This window comes from Palaemon carinicauda, chromosome 30 (assembly GCF_036898095.1).
Source record: "Palaemon carinicauda isolate YSFRI2023 chromosome 30, ASM3689809v2, whole genome shotgun sequence".
Classification (NCBI taxonomy): Eukaryota; Metazoa; Arthropoda; class Malacostraca; order Decapoda; family Palaemonidae; genus Palaemon; species Palaemon carinicauda.
The window spans coordinates 33486186-33508212 of NC_090754.1; the positions used below are offsets into that span (position 1 = coordinate 33486186).

General features: G+C 43.7%; 1 protein-coding gene across 1 annotated transcript in view; it reads left to right on the top strand.

The window, feature by feature from the left end:
• Window positions 1–22027, top strand: part of LOC137622982 (lysine-specific histone demethylase 1A-like) — a 137651-nt gene that overhangs the window by 17253 nt on the left and 98371 nt on the right. The window contains exon 2 of the mRNA XM_068353593.1: window positions 6105–6255. Coding sequence (XP_068209694.1) covers window positions 6105–6255 — 151 coding nt within the window. The remainder of the gene's footprint in view (window positions 1–6104; window positions 6256–22027) is intronic.

Genomic DNA, 22027 nt, shown 5'->3' on the forward strand with positions numbered 1-22027 from the left:
TATAATTATTATTATTATTGCTTGCAAAGATACAATTCTATGTAGAAAAGCAGGATGCTAGAAGCATAAGGGATCCAACAGAGAAAATAGCCCAGTGAGGAAAGGAAATAAGGAAATAATTTAAGATAAATTTTTCATATATAAACTAAAAAAGGTTGATACAGTAAGAAGAGAAATAAGATGGAATAGTATGTGTGAGTGTACCCTCAAGCAAGATAGCCTAACTACTCCAAGACAGTGGAATATCATGGTCCAGAGGCTATGGGACTACCCAAGACTAGAGAACAATGGTTTGATTTTGGAGTGTCCTTCTCCTAGTAGAGCTGCTTACCATAGCTAAAGTCTCTTCTACCCTTACCAAGAGGAAAGTAGCCACTGAACAATTACAGTGCAGTAGTTAACCCTTGTGCTAAGAAGAATTGTTTGGTAATCTCAGTGTCGTTAGGTGTATGAGGTCAGAGGAGATTGTAGAAATGATAAGCCACACTATTCAGTGTATGTGTTAGCAAAGGAAAATTTAGAGGGATCCAATGTTGTACTGTCTGGCCAGTGAAAGGACCCAATACCTCTCTAATGGTAGTATCTCAATGGGTGGCTGGTGGCCTGGCTAACCTACCAACTATAATGGTCAGAAATGCAAAATAGACACAAGATAACCAAGTGGAGTAATTTCCGGTTCATTAAGTGGCTGGAAATTAAAATATAATTATATATGATTCATTTCATGTCGTTCTAATGGTTTTTACCCTGTTGTGGCTTGCTACGCTCGTAAAATTAACATTACCTCACTGCTCCTCTGTCCTGGCAAACGGTCTGTGATATGCTTTGCACACAAGCCCTGTCATTCATTATTTAGGGATACAGTATTTTTAACTTTCACATGAGTAACTATAACTACAGTATACAGTATACTGAAGAGAGTGTTTTCAGCATGCTCTACAGGTACTGTAGTCAGTTACCAAAATAGATGAAATTACACTAAATTTTGAAATAGATTGTACTTCCTTCCTGGAGACATCTTCACATGAAAGTAGTCATGTTGGAACTGAAGATAAGGGTAGGGAAAAAATGTCTATTGTTAAGCAATATCCGGGAACTTGTGTATAAATATTTGGAAGCTCGTAATAGGTTAGAAAAGCCTGGTAATGCAAAGTACGCATGTACAGTAACTCATAATCAGTCTCCCAAAAGTAAACAATTGACTTGACCTAGAAATTGACTTGACCTAGAAATTGACTTCACTTTAATTACTGTATTCCTCAGCCCCCGTTAATCAGAGACAAAAATGCCAAATTTGCCAGCACTCATTCATTTCTTTTATAGCGAAATCCAGTTTTGCTATAAATTAAAGTATCAAATATCAACTGGTAATTGTTTTCTCTCAAACTTGAAGTGATAGATAGCTTATCCTAAACCTGCGCATTAGTAAGAGGTAATCCTGGTTAGGTTAGATTTGGATACATCCCAGTAAATCATTGTGAATATATATGATGCTCCAGGCAAGTGTAGGTTAGAAGGTTGCCAGAACCCATCCAGGTAGGACTGGGAACTGTTTAAATTAGGATGTATCCCCATGGTTGCCCTTGTCTCGTATTCATGCTTTATCATTTTTCCATGATTTTTACTGAGTACATAAATGAGCCAATAACTTTTCTTTTGATTTATCTCCTGACATTTCCTTTTGTTGTAGATCGAGTTTTACCAAACTCAAAAACTCATTTTCCTTTGGAGTCCCCCATAATTTTTAGATGTAAGAGTTAAGGAAATGGGGGAAAAAAGTGACTTGCCGTAACAATGATGGTAGAATAAATATAAAGCGGCCAATATTCAGAAAGATATTTTTTTTTATTCGGTATTTATTCCTACACAGATACAAACTTCTGAGTCATTTAAATGGTTATACAGTGATACCTCGGTAGTCGAACGACTCTATACTCGAACAATTCGGAGTTCGACCAAAATTTTCGAGAAATTTTTGCTGCGGTGCTCGACCAAAAATTCGGTACTCGACCAGCCGAACACGTGACGACCGCATGGGCTTTGTGATGATCGCGCCATCTCGGCCACTCTCGCTTGTTCGGGAAGCATCAGTTCTCTCGAGAGCGTCACTCAGACAACGCGCGATCAGCATTCGTTGTGATTTAGTGATTTTCAGTGCTTTTAATTGCTTTTTTAGCTTTCATAATGAGTCCCAAGAAAGTAATGAGTGTTAAGGGGAAGGAGAAGAGGAAAACAGTGCGAACAACGATCGAGTTGAAGAAGGAAATTATAGCGAAATATGAGAATGGTGTACGAGTGTCCGATTTAGCGGTAGAATACGGAATGGCGAAGTCGACCATTTCTACGTTTTTAAAGCATAAAGAAATGATTAAGAAGGCGAATGTTGCAACGGGAGTTACGGCGGTAACTAAGCAAAGGCCACAAGTGATTGAGGAGATGGAAAAGTTGCTTTTAATATTTATTAAAGAAAAACAGTTGGCCGGGGAAAGTGTTAGTGAAGCGTTCATTTGTGAAAAAGCGTTGCATATCTATGAAGAATTAGTGAAGAAAAGTCCGAGTACCAGTGAAAGTGATTCATTTACATTTAAAGCGAGCAGGGGTTGGTTTGAAAAGTTTCGTAATAGAACAGGTATTCATCGTGTTACTAGGCATGGGGAGGCAGCTAGTTCGGATCAAATTGCAGCCGATAAATACGTGGGGGAATTCGATCGGTACATAAATGAACAAAATTTGATCGCACAACAAGTCTTTAATTGTGATGAGACTGGGTTATTTTGGAAGAAAATGCCAGCCAATACGTACATTACCAAGGACGAGACGAAGATGCCAGGTCACAAGCCAATGAAAGATAGGCTAACATTGTTGCTGTGTGCAAATGCAAGTGGCGATTGCAAGATCAAACCCTTGTTAGTGTACCACTCGGACAACCCCCGGGTGTTCAAACGAAATAATATTTGTAAAAGTGCACTACCAGTTATGTGGCGCTCGAACACTAAATCTTGGGTCACAAGACAATTCTTTACTGAGTGGATAAACGAAGTGTTTGCCCCCCAGGTTAAGGCTTACCTCATTGAAAAGAGCTTGCCAATGAAATGTCTTCTGGTTATGGACAATGCTCCTGCACATCCTCCAGGTCTCGAGGATGACTTGAAAGAAGAATACAGCTTTATCAAAATCAAATTCTTGCCCCCCAATACTACTCCCATACTCCAGCCCATGGACCAACAGGTCATTTCAAACTTCAAAAAACTCTATACCAAGGCCCTTTTCAGAAAGTGTTTTGAAGTGACCAGTGACACGAAGTTGACCCTAAAGGAATTCTGGAAGGAACACTTCAGCATCCTCAACTCTGTTAACATGATTGACCAAGCTTGGCGAGGTGTGACCTATAGGACATTGAACTCTGCCTGGCGTAAGCTGTGGCCATCATGTGTCACAGAGAGGGAGTTTGAAGGTTTCCAACCAGAGGCGGGTCCAAGCACTGCTACCCCTGTAATTTCTGATGACACTGATGTCGTTGAGGAAATTGTTGTCATGGGCAGGAGTTTGGGGCTTGAGGTCGACAAGGATGATATTGATGAGCTTGTAGAAAGCCATTCTACCGAGTTGACTGTGGAGGAATTGTTGCACCTGCAACAACAACAGCAGCAGGATCTGATTGTGGAGCAGGAATCTTCAGAAGAGGATGAGGTAAGGGAGGATGTTCCAAGTTCTCTCATCAATGAAATTTGTTCCAAGTGGGCAGATGTGCAGGCTTTTGCTGAAAAATACCACCCAGAAATTGCAGTAGCAAACCGGGCAGTGCATATGTTTAATGATAGTGTCATGTATCATTTTCGAAGAATACTGCAGAGGAGGAAGAAACAATTAACAATAGACCAGTTTTTCACAAAAGAAAAGAAAGCTGCTACATCAAAGCCTGTTTCTCCTCCAAAGAAGAGACAAAGAAGAGAAGAAACCCCTGAAATAGATCTGCCCACCCTTTCATTGGAGAGAGAAACAACTCCTGAAGGAGAACTACCCCGCCACATCATGGAAGGGGACTCTCCTTCCAAGCAGTAACCTCCCCCTTCCATCCTCTCCACATCCATCCCTGTATGCCATCGAACCGCTGCTCAAAGGTATGTTCACTACAGTACAGAAAATGGTTTAAAATTGTTTTATTTTAGTACAGTAAATGGTTTAAAATTGTTTTATAGGATTTTCTGACCAATTTCATACACATTTAGATAATTATTGTTGTTTAGGTACACGTTTTATTAATATTTTGGGCCTGTTCGAGTGCTTGGGAACGGAATAGAATATATACCATTATTTCTTATGGGGAAAAAAAATTCGGTACTCGAACAAATCGGAGGTCGAACACGGATCTCGAACGGATTATGGTCGAGTACCGAGGTATCACTGTACCTAGTTCCATTTTCTACGACCCGATAGTAAAAAAAGAAAAACGGTTCGGTTGCATCATTATTGGTTACCTAGCAACTCTACTGCACGGCAGTGTTATGCGCTCCTACGTGGTAGGCTCCACTTCTATTCTGGTTGCTACTGCATAACAATAAGAGGCCTTCCCTCTTTTCCTCCATGATCATGAATTACATCATTCAGACTGGATTGCCTTTTTAGTGCTTTGTGCGTTTTCTTTACCTTTGTCCCTAATTGTGCTTATCATTTTCGCCAGAAGGTTACGTTTTGATATGCGTGTATTTATTTATTTATTTTGTTTTTTTTGTTATTTGCTTAACTCAAAAACTATTTGACTTAATCTCATAAAATTTTTGGTGGAATGATTGGCCATGATCTAAGGACAACTTGGTAAGATTTTGGGATGGTTCAAAAGTTAACGTCAAGGTAATGAAAAGGTAAAAAAAACATTGTTTTGTTATATTGTGGTCAATTTTTATCTGATTTGCATGAAATAGTGAAAAAATGTACATAATTCAGTTGTCTATATTGTGATATACACCATGATTATGGTCAAGGTTACGAAAAGGTTCAAAACGTCTTTTTGCTATAACATGGTCAATTTTTATCCAATTTGCATGAAAGTAGTGTTAAAATGTGCATAATTTAATCAATTGCATAGCTTGTGATATACATCACATAGGGATGTCCTTACCCTTCTTAGCAATTGGGATTCAAAAGTCAATGGGGTCAATGAACTTGCAAAAACAGGTTTAGTCATTACTAGGCCATTGTTATCTGATTTGTTTGCATAACAAGGATAATTTTATTACATTTGGGGAGTGATTGGATCAAAGGTCAAGGTCAAAGTGACAAAAAGGTAGAAAATGTCCTTTTGCTCTATCTTGGTCAATTTTTATCCAATTTGGATGAAACTAGTGCCAAAATATGCATAATTCAATTGCATGTGTTGTGATGTACAACATGAACAAGGTCAAGAAAGATAGAAAATATCTCTTTGCTATATTTGTTTGATGCTTTAATTTTCATATGGCTTTATCTCTGTCATAGACTGAACCTGAAGGATTGGACACAACTCTGCCTATTTACAAGCCAGTTGAACTGCCCTTACATAATCATTTTTGCTCATACCTATATGTACTTGTAACTGTCAAAATGAGAGTGAATACATCTTAACGGAGACTTCCCCCCACCCAAGGAAGACTCCCATTTAGATGACTGAAGTTTGTATCCATGTAGCCAAAAACTACAAATTATAAAAACAATTTGTATTTTTCCTAGGGATACAAACCCCGAGTCATTCAAGCAAAGGTCCTGTGTCAACCACCCCATAAATCTTTGTCTTGAATAGAGTGAAACCTATTGTGCCGCAATGCACAACACTGCATTGCAATAGAGTTGTTAGGTAACCAATTATGATGCAACAGAACCTTTTTCTTTTTTATTGACTAGTTGTAGAAAACAGAACTAGGAGTAATCATTTAAATAACTCAGGTTTGTATAGCTAGGAAAATTGCAAATTGTTTTTAAAATTTGTAGTTTGTGCCAAAAATGTAATATGGAGCATCTAGTAAATGCATGAATAAAACTGCAAATGTTGGAAGTTAGCAGTTTTAGACTGCTGATAAAAAGTTTGATTAGACTAACATGTAGCTAACAATTACTAATTTCTCTATCAGACAGAGCAAGAAGAAGAAGAAACATCCACCAATAATGCCACTACTCCAAATACAACTACTACAGGATCGTCTGACGCAAAGGATGATGTGAAAACTGAAAAGAATGAGAAAGAAGAAGGAGAACAAGAAGCAGAACAAGATGATCCAACTGGTTAGTAACGTGTACTGAAACATGAATTGTTCCTACACGTAATACAAACTATAGACCTTTAATAGGATTATGACCAGCAAAACTGGAATCGGCCATTAAACTAACAAGGTGAACATGTTTGGTCACCAGGTGGCAGGGAACCTCTTCCCACCTGACAGGTAGAGCAACATCACTTTATCTCTGGCCGCTGACAAGTACTGATGTACTATTCAGCGTCAATATCTGGCTGGTTTAGTCTTTTGTTTTTTCTTTCAGTTTAAAATGGGTCCTGGCAGTCATGTTCGAGGGATTTTGGAAGCAAGGAAATTCTTGTTTCCTGATAACTGAAATTGTGTTATAGTTTCCTAATTATTTGAAGCTATCCAACATTCCTGTTCCTGTTAGGGGGCATGTCTGTTGCTGTCTTATCCCTAGTGTGTGTGGCCAACATCAACAACGATTACCTAGTCCCAAGGAAGTTTGCCTTCGATTTTGGTGGTGCTCCGTCGGAAGAAGAGTACTGGCTGTTGTGTTCTCCTCCCTGTGAGCGTGTCGTCTTAGGCTACACAGCTCCCGAGAAGACAAACTTTTAGTTCTCCTCTCTCCCCACTGTGTTTTTGCTGAGTCTTCTTTTTTGATAAGAATGTGTAGAAGATGTTTTCTGTAGTCTGATTGATAGGAGTTAAGGCTGATTTACTCAGTACGGTTCATTTACGTTTTGTCTTCCTATGGCTTTTGTTCGTAAATCATTTGTACGTAGAAACTAATGGAACTGTTCACACTATACGGTTCGGTCTTCGTTTGTCTTTTGTATGGCTTTCGTTCGTACGGCTATGATACGTTTGGAAGAAATCTCTCACGTACGAAATGTATACGTATCCTCACTGCTTAGTGTGAACAGATAGGTATCAGTTGTAGTCACGTTGCATTTTGGGGTGATTGAGCAATAATGAGTGATGAGAAATTGATAGAGTTGGTCATAGGATATGAGGAGCTATATGAGTAACAGAAGATAAGTGACAATCAGACGAAGGAACAAATATGGAGAGTTATTGACGACGAATTAAAAAACAGGTAAGTTATTCAACTGTATTTGACTTCATCTTGATATAATTTTTCATTATCCTTTTCATTTACATTCATCCTTATCTATACACAATGATTTCTTCCAAGGAAGAGAACCAGGAGAATTATTAAAGAAATCTTTAAATTTTTTCTTACAAGGAATGCACCATGAGGGGCATTTCCTCCCTGTCTAGCTGTCTTGTAAGGAGCCTTCATTGTTGGAGACAGTTATGTTTATAACATCAACAGTATTGACACGAAAGTAGTTGTGCAAAAGGAAAATTGCAAATATAACATTATCAGCGTTATCAGGTAACAAATTCATTGTACTTGTATATATTCTAATTCTCTGACTCAGTATCCCAAAAGCATTCTCGACATCCCTCCTTGCATCTGAAAGCCGATAATTAAATGCATTTTCTTATCATCTTCATTGCTCTATGAGCCGGGATAAGGTATCAGCAGATTAGTTTTCAGAGAAAACGCTTCGTCTCTAATAATAACGAAAGATGTAGTTCAAGATGAGCTTGGCAGCTATGTTGGGGAGGGTAAGTTGAGAATGTCTTTTTCTAACTTCTCACCGAACTTTGAATGAGAAAATATTCACTCTAACTATTTTTACCATATGACCCAATATCAACCACAACAAATTTATAATTTTCAATATTAATCTTACCCGGTGATCATGTAGCTGCAGCTCTGCTGCCCGACAGAAAAAACCTACGGGCGGGATACGCCAGCGATCGCTATACAGGTGGGGGTGTACAACAACAGCGCCATCTGTCGAGTAGGTACTCCAGTACTTCTTGTCAACAAAGAACCAATTTTCTCTCTGTCGTGCCACCGGCAAGACCTACTTGATACGCTGTTGTTTCTGGAGTTGATTTTCACGCTATTTGGTGATGTATTCTCTCTAGATACTAGCTTTCGCTGTACAGGAGTTATTATCAATACCTTATCAAGCTTTATTGATTAGATTTTGGATTATTTGTTGACGACTTGGATAGATTTTGGATTTCCCCCTTTGACTAATTCAAGATGTCTGACCCTACTCAAGTCCCCAAGTACAGGCAGTGTAGCGCTAGGGACTGTTCTAGGCGTCTTCCGAAGGCCTCTATAGATCCTCACACCGTTTGTTCCAATTGTAGGGGTAAAGCCTGTCAATTGGAAGATCGATGTGAGGAATGCGCTGGGCTTTCGGAATTCGATTTTCAAGAATTCCTTAAGAATGCACGTAGGCTAGAGAAGGATAGGATCAGGAGGAGTTCGTCTCGCTCTTTTGATTTTTCCTCTCCCCATGCCCCACAACCTATTCCTTCCCCTGTAGTGGTTACACCCGACCCTTCTACTAGCTCTCAGCAACCCTCGATGGCGGACATGATGCGTGCCATTCAGGCTCTTGGTGACAGAGTTGAGTCATTAGCGAATGACCGCAATCAACTCTTGGCCGACGTCAAAGAGTTGAAGGAGAAAAGTGCAGTGGGAAGTGTAGTGAGTGCAAGTGCTGTGAAAAGTGTCAGTGTTACGCATGAGGGTGCATCTGTTCGTGCCAGTCGTCCTCCCAGTCCGGGACCTCTTGCAAGCTCCCAAGCCCAGGGGAGAAGCAATGTCGAAGGACCAAAGGGTTTGACAGGCCTTGATCAGCGTACAGATGTACCCTCAGTGGTTGCGGACGTATCTTGCAGAGATCGTCCCACCCACAAACAGACGAGTGAGCCCATTCATTCCTCGTCTGTGGAAGAAGTTTCTCGTCAGAAACGCTGGACCAAGGTCTCACGACCTCTCAAGCGCAAGGTCCCTTCCGAGCGAGTCCAACGGCCCAGGTGTAGCCACTGGGTCAGTTCGGACTCGCCGCAGTCTTCCGAAGACTGCACACCTCCCAAGAGAGGTAGAGTGGTTCCGCAGCAGGCAATCACTCCGTCTGTTGCCGCACCAACCGCTGTAGACCCTAAGTGGTCTATGCTGCAGTCTATGCAGACTCAGCTAGCTTCCTTCATGCAGGAGTATCGTGCTGAGAAGGTTGACGCTGCACCCGTTAACCTACAACCTGCCACGGTTGTGCGCTCAGCAGACACTGCGGCTGCCTGCTCCCACACTCCGGCTGTGAGAGCTCCACCACCGATGCGCAGTCAACCCTGCCAGACGCATGTTGACGTTAGCCGACGTGCGGCACCCTCCGTTGACATGCGTGAGCTACCGCATCAGCAGTGGGAAGGTGCTGTCAAGCTGCCGTGTTTTGACGCAATGCAGCAGTCTCCGCAACCCACGGCAGTCCCCACCACGCACCACCACTCCGCTTTTGTTGTTGCCAGCTCTCAGACTGACCAGCAGCGGCATGATGTTGGATCCAGTGCAGCTACGCATGCACCCGTGCTGCCGGATTCAGCCGTTCAGCTTTCTTCTCCTCCTTTGCCGCTTCCTCCTCAGCATTCGGATGAAGGAATCTCTGATGACGACGAAGCTGCGCATTTGGACGATCAACACTCCGACATAGAGGAACCCAAGACTACGCCTCCCTCCTTAGACTTTAGGAAAGTCCTTGCCCTGTTTAAGGAGTTGTATCCGGACCAGTTTGTGTCTGCAGCCCCACGCTCACCTCCCTCTGAGTTCGCTTTAGGCATGCAGTCAGCAGCTCCTGCCTTTACGAAGCTCGTACTCGCGCGCTCATCCAAGAGAGCTTTAAGGGTACTGGGAGAGTGGTTGCAGGCCAAGAAGCAACTTGGGAAGACATCCTTCATCTTTCCACCGACCAAGCTTGCTTCCAAATCTAGCGTCTGGTATGCCACGGGAGAAGATCTCGGCTTGGGAGTTCCTGCCTCTGCCCAGGGCGACTTCAAAAGTCTGGTAGACTCTCCCCGCAGACTGGCTATGAGACGCTCCAAGATTTGTTGGACCTTTTCGGACATGGACCATCTTTTAAAGGGAGTTTTCCGGGCGTTTGAGATCTTCAACTTTTTGGACTGGTGTTTGGGAGCGTTGAGCAGAAAGACCTCACCTTCGGATAAGGACTCTGCCATGCTCATCATGTCATGCATGGACAAAGCCATTCGGGATGGGTCTGGCGAGCTTGCGGCTTCTTTCGTGTCGGGAGTTCTTAAGAAGCGAGATCACCTTTGCTCCTTCTTGTCGGCGGGGATCACACCATGTCAGAAGTCAGAGCTGATGTTTGCTCCGCTATCCAAGTGTCTCTTTCCTGAAGAGCTGATCAAGGGGATTGCCGCCTCGTTGATCCAGAAAGATACCCATGACCTGGTGGCGTCATCCGCACGTAAAGTCACAGCTTTACCTTCCGTGCCTAGACCTAGGATGGACACACCAGCGTCTAGGTTCATTCCGCCCTTTCGTGGCAGAACCTTCAGCAGAGGAGGTACCCGTGCCGATAGTCAACGTGGCAAAAAGAAGAAGGGTTCCAAGTCCTCAAAAGGCAGAGTCTGACTGCCATCTTCTCCAGACAGCAGTGGGAGCCAGGCTCAAGAACTACTGGCAGGCCTGGGAGAACAGGGGTGCAGACGCACAGTCTGTGAAGTTGCTCAGAGAGGGGTACAGGATTCCATTCTTGCGCAAGCCCCCTCTAGCAACAACTCCCATCGACCTCTCTCCCAGGTACAGAGAGGAGGACAAGAGGCTAGCTTTACAGCAAGAGGTGTCTCTCTTGCTACAAAAGGGAGCGGTAGTCATAGTCCGGGACCATCAATCCCCGGGCTTCTACAACCGTCTCTTCTTAGTAGCGAAGAAGACAGGAGGGTGGAGACCGGTGCTAGACGTCAGTGCTCTAAATGTCTTTGTCACCAAGCAGACGTTCACCATGGAGACGACGAAGTCGGTGCTAGCATCGGTCAGGAAGGAAGACTGGATGGTCTCGTTAGACCTAAGGACGCATACTTTCACGTCCCCATCCACCCAGATTCCCAACCTTTCCTAAGGTTCGTCTTTGGGAAGGTGGTTTACCAGTTCCAAGCCCTGTGCTTTGGCTTAAGCACGGCACCTCTAGTGTTTACCAAACTGATGAGGAATATTGCCAAATTCCTGCATTTAGCAGACATCAGAGCCTCCCTCTATTTGGACGACTGGCTTTTAAGAGCTGCGTCAAGTCGTCGCTGTCTGGAGAATCTCAAATGGACTATGGATCTGACCAAGGAATTGGGTCTCCTGGTCAATATAGAAAAGTCGCAACTCGTTCCATCCCAAACTATAGTCTATCTAGGTATGGAGATTCAGAGTCAAGCTTTTCGGGCTTTTCCGTCGGCCCCCAGAATCAGTCAAGCCCAAGAATGCATCCAGAGCATGCTGAAAAGGAACCGATGTTCAGTCAGACAGTGGATGAGTCTAATAGGGACGCTTTCATCGCTGGACCAGTTCATCGCGTTAGGGAGACTCCACCTCCGACCCCTTCAGTATCACCTAGCTGCTCACTGGAGAAAGGACATGACGCTAGAAGCGGTCTCAGTTCCTATATCCGAAGAGATGAAGTCTGCACTGACTTGGTGGAAGAACAGCATTCTTCTCAAGGAAGGTCTACCACTGGCTGTTCAGACCCCCGACCACCTTCTCTTCTCGGACGCATCGGACACGGGCTGGGGTGCGACACTGGACGGTCGGGAATGCTCGGGCACGTGGAATCCGGATCAAAGAGCACTACACATCAACTGCAAGGAGCTACTGGCAGTTCATCTGGCCTTGAGAAGCTTCAAGTCCCTCCTTCTAGGCAAGGTGGTGGAGGTGAACTCCGACAACACTACAGCCTTGGCGTACATCTCCAAGCAAGGAGGGACTCATTCGAGGACGTTGTTCGAGATCGCAAGGGACCTCCTCACCTGGTCAAGAGATCGAAAGATATCGCTTGTAACGAGGTTCATTCAAGGCGACATGAATGTCATGGCAGACCGCCTCAGCCGGAAGGGTCAGATCATCCCTACAGAATGGACCCTTCACAAGAATGTTTGCAACAGACTATGGGCCCTGTGGGGTCAGCCCACCATAGATCTGTTCGCTACCTCGATGACCAAGAGGCTCCCAAATTATTGCTCACCGATTCCGGACCCAGCAGCAGTTCACGTAGATGCCTTTCTTCTGGATTGGTCCCATCTAGACCTTTATGCGTTCCCCCCGTTCAAGATTGTCAACAAGGTACTGCAGAAGTTCGCCTCTCACGAAGGGACAAGGTTGACGTTGGTTGCTCCCCTCTGGCCCGCGAGAGAATGGTTCACCGAGGTACTGCAATGGCTAGTAGACGTTCCCAGGACTCTTCCTCTAAGAGTGGACCTTCTGCGTCAGCCGCACGTAAAGAAGGTACACCCAAGCCTCCACGCTCTTCGTCTGACTGCCTTCAGACTATCGAAAGACTCTCAAGAGCTAGAGGCTTTTCGAAGGAGGCAGCCAGAGCGATTGCCAGAGCAAGGAGGACATCCACTCTCAAGGTCTACCAGTCAAAATGGGAAGTCTTCCGAAGCTGGTGCAAGGCGAATTCAGTATCCTCAACCAGTACCTCTGTAACGCAGATAGCTGACTTCCTTTTACACCTAAGGAAGGTAAGATCCCTATCAGCTCCTACGATCAAAGGTTACAGAAGCATGTTGGCAGCAGTCTTCCGCCACAGAGGCTTAGATCTTTCCAACAACAAGGATCTACAGGACCTCCTTAAGTCTTTTGAGACCTCAAAGGAGAGTCGGTTAGCCACACCAGGTTGGAACTTAGACGTGGTTTTAAGGTTCCTGATGTCAGCAAGGTTCGAACCGCTTCAATCAGCCTCTTTTAAAGATCTCACTTTGAAGACTCTTTTCCTCGTTTGCTTAGCAACAGCTAAAAGAGTCAGTGAGATACACGCCTTCAGCAGGAACATAGGATTTACATCTGAAACGGCTACATGTTCCTTACAGCTTGGTTTTTTAGCTAAAAACGAACTCTCTTCTCGTCCTTGGCCCAAATCGTTCGAGATTCCAAGTCTGTCCAGTTTGGTTGGAAACGAACAAGAGAGAGTACTATGCCCAGTAAGAGCTCTTAAGTACTATTTAAGACGTACGAAGCCATTACGAGGACAATCAGAAGCTTTATGGTGTTCTATTAAGAAACCTGCTTTACCGATGTCGAAGAACGCAGTTTCTTATTACATCAGACTTTGATTAGAGAAGCCCAATCTCATCTGAATGAGGAAGACCATGCTTTGCTGAAGGTAAGGACACATGAAGTTAGAGCTGTCGCTACTTCAGTGGCCTTCAAACAGAACCGATCTCTGCAGAGTGTAATGGATGCAACCTATTGGAGAAGCAAGTCAGTGTTCGCATCATTTTACCTTAAAGATGTCCAGTCTCTTTACGAGAACTGCTACACCCTGGGACCATTCGTAGCAGCGAGTGCAGTAGTAGGTGAGGGCTCAACCACTACATTCCCATAATCCCATAACCTTTTTTAATCTTTCTCTTGAAATGCTTTTTATTGTTGTTTTTGGGTTGTACGGAAGGCTAAGAAGCCTTTCGCATCCTGGTTGATTTGGCGGGTGGTCAAATTCTTTCTTGAGAAGCGCCTAGATTAGAGGTTGTGATGAGGTCCTTTAGTATGGGTTGCAGCCCTTCATACTTCAGCACCTAGGAGTCGCTCAGCATCCTAAGAGGATCGCGAGGCTCAGTAAGGAAGACGTACTTAAAAAGGCAGAGTAATGGTTCAAGTCGACTTCCTTACCAGGTACTTGTTAATTTTATGTCTGTTATTTTGAATAACTGCTAAAATGAAATACGGGATACTTAGCTTCTAATGTTAACATGTATGCTGGTCTCCACCCACCCCCCTGGGTGTGAATCAGCTACATGATCACCGGGTAAGATTAATATTGAAAAATTTTATTTTCCTTAGTAAAATAAATTTTTGAATATACTTACCCGGTGATCATGAATTAAAGGACCCTCCCTTCCTCCCCATAGAGACCCAGTGGACCGAGGAGAAAATTGGTTCTTTGTTGACAAGAAGTACTGGAGTACCTACTCGACAGATGGCGCTGTTGTTGTACACCCCCACCTGTATAGCGATCGCTGGCGTATCCCGCCTGTAGGTTTTTTCTGTCGGGCAGCAGAGCTGCAGCTACATGATCACCGGGTAAGTATATTCAAAAATTTATTTTACTAAGGAAAATAACATTTTGCATCAACATGTGCAAGAAAAACAACCACAAAAGTTTGCTTTATTTATAAAAGTGACCTAGTGTTTGGTGGTGCCTGAAGTTTTACATGTTTGCCATCTATGGCCCCAATGCAATTTGGAAAATTCCATAGGTTCCAAAACTCTGCAGCAATAGCCTTCCATGAGAGAGGGAGGGAGGGAGGGCATGGTATGGTTGTGAGGGCATGGTTGTTTATCTCATGTTTATTTTATGGGTGTGTTCATGCGGTTGAACAGTTTACCTTGATCAGGATGATAAGTATTTTTGTTCTCTGAACTTAAAATGAAAAAGCCTTTAGCTGCTTGTTTTGATTTTATTACATAATCATGCATACTCTTATCTACAAAGAAACAATTTTGATAAGTAAATCTTGAAAGAATTACAAATATTACATTTGTTAAAACAACAAAAATGAACCACGATCTATTCCACCACATTCCACCATAGACACATACCTTGCACTCCGAAATAACATTCATATTTTTAGTTGCATGACGTTATAAAGCTAGAATTGCGGCATGGTCTCTCTTCAGTTTCAGTTCATAAGTGCAAACTGTGATGGAAATCACCACGAGACCAGTACCGGAGATATTTGAAAAGATGTACTACAAAAAGTGGTCAAGAGGCTGCCAGAGTACCAAAATAGAAATACGCAGATGAAATCTCTTTTATTAGACTGTTTTTAGGTGAAAGAGAAACTGTTGGTTATTTTGATCGTAACGAAAAGACAGAGAACATCGAAGTACTGTAGATGAAACAGATGACTTAACAGGATAAGAACAAAGTGAAAGTAATCCTATCCTAAAACAAGGATATTCATCAAAAGGTGGTGTTAAAAGAAAACCTACCTATAGATCTTTATCTTGTAAGGGCAAAAACCCACCAGAAACAGCTTATCTTTTCTGATGAAATATTTAGTGGAAGATAACAGTGACAAAGGAGAAAAGTTAACAGACACGATTGACTTGTTTTTTCAGAGTATGGTTGCAACAGTGAAGACATTTTCATCTTATAAAAAACATATGCAAAACACAGGTGCTTCCTGTAATTTCTACTTTAGAAATGAAGCAAATGGTTGACTTAGCATTCACCCCAGAAACACATTCAGCTTCTTGAACACTAGATCCCTCACCAGCAAACCTTTCAACTTATGATGCGGATGCTAACTACTACCATGATGTTGACTTCCAGTTGTATTATATAATGTACTCAGTACATGGTTTGTGTGATGGTTATTAACAGTAAAATCAGAAACAGAAAATTATTTTTTTTTTATTATTATTCTCATTTCAACTTGCAGCACGTCTATTGCACTGCATAATATAAAGTAAGCTCTGCTTATAAACTTTATCATCAGCTTCAAGTGCTGTTATTTTAATGATAGATGAGCAGAATATAATTATTTTTCCTATTCTTTTTATTTTTCTCTAAGTTTTAACTAGTAGCACAGATACTAGTAGTGAAGGATGAAAAAAATTTAATGCAGTTACTCTTTCGCCATCTTTGTGATAATAATGATGATGATAATATTAGAAGTAATAGTAGTAGTAGTAGAAGTGGTTATTGCAGTGATATTTTGCTGGAAGTTAAACAAAACGTATCCTTAGAAAACATAGCGTACAGTGTGAATCGGCCCTTACGTTCACGTAACTACCACCAGATCTCTCCCTATGGGAGAAGCTGCACAAGTCCCAGGAACCTCCCATTTTGTGTGTTGAGAGTTGTCCTTTCAGGGGAAGAAACATCAGTGAGCATCCTTGTGATTGCTTGGTATTCGGTAAAGGTGTTTTCATACATTTCACTTTTGTGCTGTTGTGGGCAGAGAGTGAGTGAGTACTGAGAGTGTTCCAATTGGGGGAAGAAACATCAGTTTTAATTCTTAGACTGAAGCATACCCACCGTCAGTAGAGAAGAAAGGCACCCTTTTTTTCACCTTTATTGGATGTTTTCTCTCTCTTTCTTTAAGGAGAGAAAGAGAGAGAAGCAGTAGGTCTTTGGTACGCATTGCTACTGCTGCTATGACTGTTCCCTTTGCCTGTTGCTGAGTTCCAGAGACATCACTGAGGCACGAGACGACTGGTCGTTCAGAGTCTCCCGAGACTTCTAACTAACAATTCCCATGTGGTTGTGTGGGGAGAGTAATGCTGCATCAAGTTTGGCCTTGGGGAAGAAGCTTGGTGTCAGGTTCAGCACTCGTGTGCACGGTTCCGAGGATCGGTATCATAAGATCTTGATCCCGAGCATCATTAGTCAGGACTTGTGTCTCCCTCCTGTCTTGGGATGCTCCCAAGAGGCTTTGCTTCAGTGGCTGATCACCCGATTGTGGTGTGTGGACGATTTGATGATGCTTCCATACTCTTCTGATTCCCCAAAATTTTTTGTTTAACAGGAGGAGAAGTATCCCCCCTGCACTTTCTCCTTGTAAGAAGCGATAACCACGGTCACGAACACCACACACAAGTTCTCCTCCATGAGCACGATCAGTATGTGTACAATCACTTCGAGCGCTCCTCCCTCAACGCCTTTGCCAAGAACAGGCTTACAATTGCCGTGATCATGATCACCCTTATGTAGTGATAGAAGGTGTTCTATAGGATTATAGTAACTGCAAGTGTGGTAGTAATATTACATACCTGAAATGTGATGTATTTTCTTAGGAGAATGACTGTAGTACATACCGTACATTCTTGTCTTGGACGTTTGGAAACAGCAACTGGCACGCCAGTTATGACTTGCCACTAGAATGCTCATTACTTTAGTAAGTGCAAGTATTTACTGAAGGGACGAAAATGGCAGAATTTTAAAATTTTAGAATTTTATGGGTATAAGTTGAGCTTTTGGAAAAAAATCAATATGAACATCAAGTGAGTATCGAAATATTTTTTAGATTTCTGTTATTTAGTTTAATGAAAGTAATTGGGATTACACAATTAAAAAAATTGAAAGACATCACAGTTTTAAATGAAATTTAGATTAGAATCTTGTTTTCTAGTACATGTAGTATAGAGATTCATATACTGTACAAATGTGAAATCTTATTTGTTCCGTAACTGGAATGTATTCCACGCTATTTAATAGGGGTAATACTTTTGGTGTACAGTAGCTGAAATGACGAGCCATTAATTTTTAATGAGGTTCTACTACCAGGGACAAGATCTAACAACAGCTCTCCAAGATGTCCTCCTCCAACCGTTCCGGTACCACCAACAAGCTCCTCCCACCTCCTCGCAAACAGCAGAGGAGTTGCTTCGAGATCCTAGAGGAGCCTTGTCTAGCTCTTCCACTTCACCACTCTCTGGAAGAGCTAACCAGGGGAGTCCCTCTTGAGGGATCTCCAACCAGCAGGTCTCCTTCTCAGCAGCCGAGATCCTCAATCAGGAGAATGTCGTGAAGTGTGATATGCAAGCTACTTCGTGGCTCGATATCTGGTTGGGGACCTTAGGTATCCTGATACGTTCTGAGGATTTCTCCAAGGAATGTACCAGGAAAGCTATGGAAACCTTCCTTCTCTCAGGTACTCGCACGATCGAGTTTCTGGCCCACCAAGTCTCGAACTTGTGGGCAAATTCCATCCTGAAACGTCGGGATGCAGTAGCCGAGAGATTCCATCAGAAGGTCCCTAGCGCCAAGATCAATAGGCTCAGACATTCCTCCATGGAGGGGTGTGTTCTTTTCGAGCTTAAGGATGTGGAACATGCCGCTAAGAGGTGGAGGAAGTCTCCTCAAGACTCCCTCCTTCATAGGGCTTCAACATCCAAGCCCTATAAGCCTCCAGCACCACAGCAGTCCCGTCCAGCCAAGACCACTACGACGACAACAGCAGCGAAGACGATGGTGGCTAAGCCCTTTCCTGTCAAAGAACGGAAAGGCAAAAAGTCCTCCAGGGGAGGCAAAACTCCTAGAGGGAGCAGCCGAGGCCGCAAGCGCTAGGATAGGCAGTCCCCCTGCATTTCCACCAGTGGGGGGGATGCCTACAAAGTTGCTCAAACAGGTGGAAGCAACTCGGGGCCGATTACTGGACAATCACCGTGATCAGTCTAGGATATCGCGTCCCGTTCATAACATCTCTACCTCCCCTGATGATGAATCCAGTGTCATTGAACTCCCTTGCCATGGGATCGGCAAGGGGGGAAGCCCTTCGGGCAAAAGTCCAGACCCTGTGGAAGAAGGGCGCTCTCCAAGAGGTCTTCGACGGATCCCCAGGCTTCTTCAGTTGACTTTCTTGTAAAGAAGGCGTCTGGAGACCGGTCATCGACCTCTCATCTCTGAACAAGTTTGTCAAACAAACTCCGTTCAGCATGGAGACGGCAGACACGGTCAGACTAGCAGTAAGACCGCAAGATTTCATGTGCACACTGGATCTAAAGGACGCGTACTTCCAGATCCCAGTCCATCCATCTTCAAGGAAGTACTTAAGATTCAGCCTGGACAACAGAAAATACCTGTTCAAGGTGCTGTGCTTCTGTCTTTCCACAGCACCACAAGTCTTCACCAGAGTGTTCACCATAGTATCATCTTGGGCACACAGGATTGGCATCCGTCTCCTCCGTTATCTGGACGACTGGTTAATCCTAGCAGACTCGGTGTCAAACCTTCTTCAACACCGAGACAAACTTCTGAGACTTTGCCAAGATCTAGGGATCATGGTAAATCTCGATAAGCCTTCCCTGCTCCCCACTCAAAGACCTGGTATACTTAGGCATAATTATAGACGCTTCAAAAATAGGGGGGGGGACGTGCTGCACCACACAACCTCAGGCCTCTGGTCAGAGTCGGAAAAGTACCTCCACATAAATCTCCTTGAGATGAAGGCCGTTTTTCTAGCCCTTCAACAGTTCCAACAGTACCTGGCAAGTCACTCTATGGTGGTGATGAGCAACAACAACACAGTAGTGGCCTACATCAACAAACAAGGAGGTACTTTTTCACAGCAACTATCCCATCTAGAAGTAGAGATACTGAGATGGGCCGAAATCCACTCGATACCACTATCGGATCGCTTCATTCCAGGCAAAAGGAATGTGCTCGCCGACAACCTGAGCAGAGCATCTCAGATAGTGAGTACCGAGTGGTCTTTGGATCATCTAGTAGCCAACAAAGTCCTGACTTTGTGGGGTTCTCCGACTGTGGACCTCTTCGCAACAGCCCTGAACTTCAAGCTCCTGCTGTACTGTTCCCCAGTCCCAGACCCCAAGGCTCTCAGGCAAGATGCTTTCCAACAACAGTGGGACAACATCGACGTTTACGCTTTTCCCCCGTTCTGTTTGATGAGGAGGGTACTCAACAAGACCAGAACATCGGTAAATCTTTCAATTACCCTCATAGCTCCGCTATGGCATCACACAGAATGGTTCCTGGACCTTCTGCAACTCCTAACAGAGCCGCCAAGAGAACTCCCTTCATGACACAATCTACTCAAACAACCACATGCCAACATCTTCCACAAAGCCGTAGGTTCACTACAATTTCACGCCTGGTGACTATCCAGCATCTCCTCTCTGAAAGAGGATTTTCGCAATAAGTTGCGATTAGGATGTCTGGACACCTGCGAAAGGCATCAGCAGCAGTCTACCAGGCTAAGTGGAAAGTCTTCTGTGGTTGGTGTCGTGGAAGGGGTATCTCTCCACTCGATGCCACTATTTCAGCAATAGCGGAGTTCCTCGTGTATTTGCGTGAAGAAATGCGCCTATCAGTCTCAGCAGTGAAAGGCTATCGCTCAGCCTTAAGCCTCGCCTTCAGGCTGAAAGGAGTGGACATTTCTTCATCGCTAGAACTTTATCTACTCATACGGAGTTATTAACTTACCTACCCAAAGTCGGAAGTGAGACCTCCCCAATGGAACGTGGTTCGAGTTCTCAGGTCTGAATAGACCTCCCTATGAACCATTATGCCAGGCATCAGATGGCCACCTAACTTGGAAGACGGCATTCCCGCTAGCTTTGGCCTCAGCCAAGCGGGTCAGCGAACTTCATGGTCTCTCTTATGACATCGCCCATTCAAAGGGATGGGGTCAGGTAACGTTCAGCTTCGTCCCTGAGTTTATTGCTAAGACTTGGAACCTGGGAGTAGCGGATCCTTGATTCGACTCCTTTCGGATTTCTAGTCTCCGTACTGTAACAGATGACCCAGACCATCTCTTACTATGCCCAGTAAGGAGCTTGAGGCTGTACCTCAAGAGAACAACTGCAGCCCGTCCTCGTGTGCCAGCACTATTCGTCAGCATAGGAATGACTAAGAGGAGGGTCACCAAGAACACCATCTCTGCATGGATTTGCAGGGTCATTGACCTGGCACTGAATCCAGACCCTCCTCCGTCACGTCGCCCCAGAGCACATGATGTCGGGCAATGCTACGTCCCTGGCCTTCAAAAGAAATTTTTCAGTGACGCAGGTTTTCCAAGCTGGGGTGTGGAAATGGCAAACAATGTTCACATCCCACTACCTGCAAGACGTGACCCACAGGAGACTCGATACTTTCTCTATCGGTTCTGTGGTGGCTGCACAACAGGTGGTTTTAAACCTCAAGCTCCTTATTGGACAAGTAGCAGAAGGTTGAGGGCATTGTTACCCCGGTTTTAGTTTGCATGAATGAAAAGGTTTGACTGGCCTTTATTCTTTTCTTCATCATCCCATCCCCTGGGGAAAGCAGCATCCTGGGTTTTGTGCATAGCTGACCTCAAAACATTGCAGGTAAACCATGCTCCCTTGTGTTCCTAGTATTAATATTACTGTAATACTGTTACGTCCCCATACCCTGACGAGGTGGTATTGGGACATTCCTAGTCTACAAGTTTCCATCTAAAGAACTTCAGAACAACTTTCTAGGACGAATCATACTTCTTCATTCCTTCACGCACGGCTTGCGTAGGCCGCAGACCTTGCGTAGCAAGGTTTTAGCAAGGTGCAGGGGCTCCTTATTTCTTGAGTGCTAACACACTCAAATAACGAGCCCCCGGGCAAAGCCAAAAGCCAGACTGGCTGGGATGTCCACCCTTCCTAATGGGTGAGTCACCCCTATTAAATAGCGTGGTTTGTATTCCAGTTACGGAACAAATGACAAATTCGTAGATAATTTGTATTTTTCCTAACTAGTATACAAACCTTAGCTATTTAACCAAACTTGCCCGCTAGCCCTATCCCCCTTGAAGTCCTACCTCCAAGCAAAGTGAGCTCAAGCACTGGTGTGTGAGAGGTGGGGGTTAGCAAGCTACCCTCCCCTACCCCCGCTGACTAGCGGTGTGGGTAGTAAACCCTCGTTAAAAATTAATGGCTTGCATTTCAGCTACGCCGAAAGTAATACCCCTATTAAATAGCTGAGGTTTGTATAGTTAGGAAAAATACAAATTATCTACGAATTTGCCATCTTTATATATTTTGTTTTAGATTTTTTGGATTTTATTCAATACATTTCAGGATGGCTTAATTTTAGTGGAAACAATATCTTCTGTAGTTTTTTATAGTAGACAACACAATAGATAGTTAACTGGTTATAGTGCCAGCCAACCAACTGTTCTGATTTCTTGCAGCTACTTGGATAAATTACACATGAACCAAGGCTATTAACTGCTGAGAACCTGAA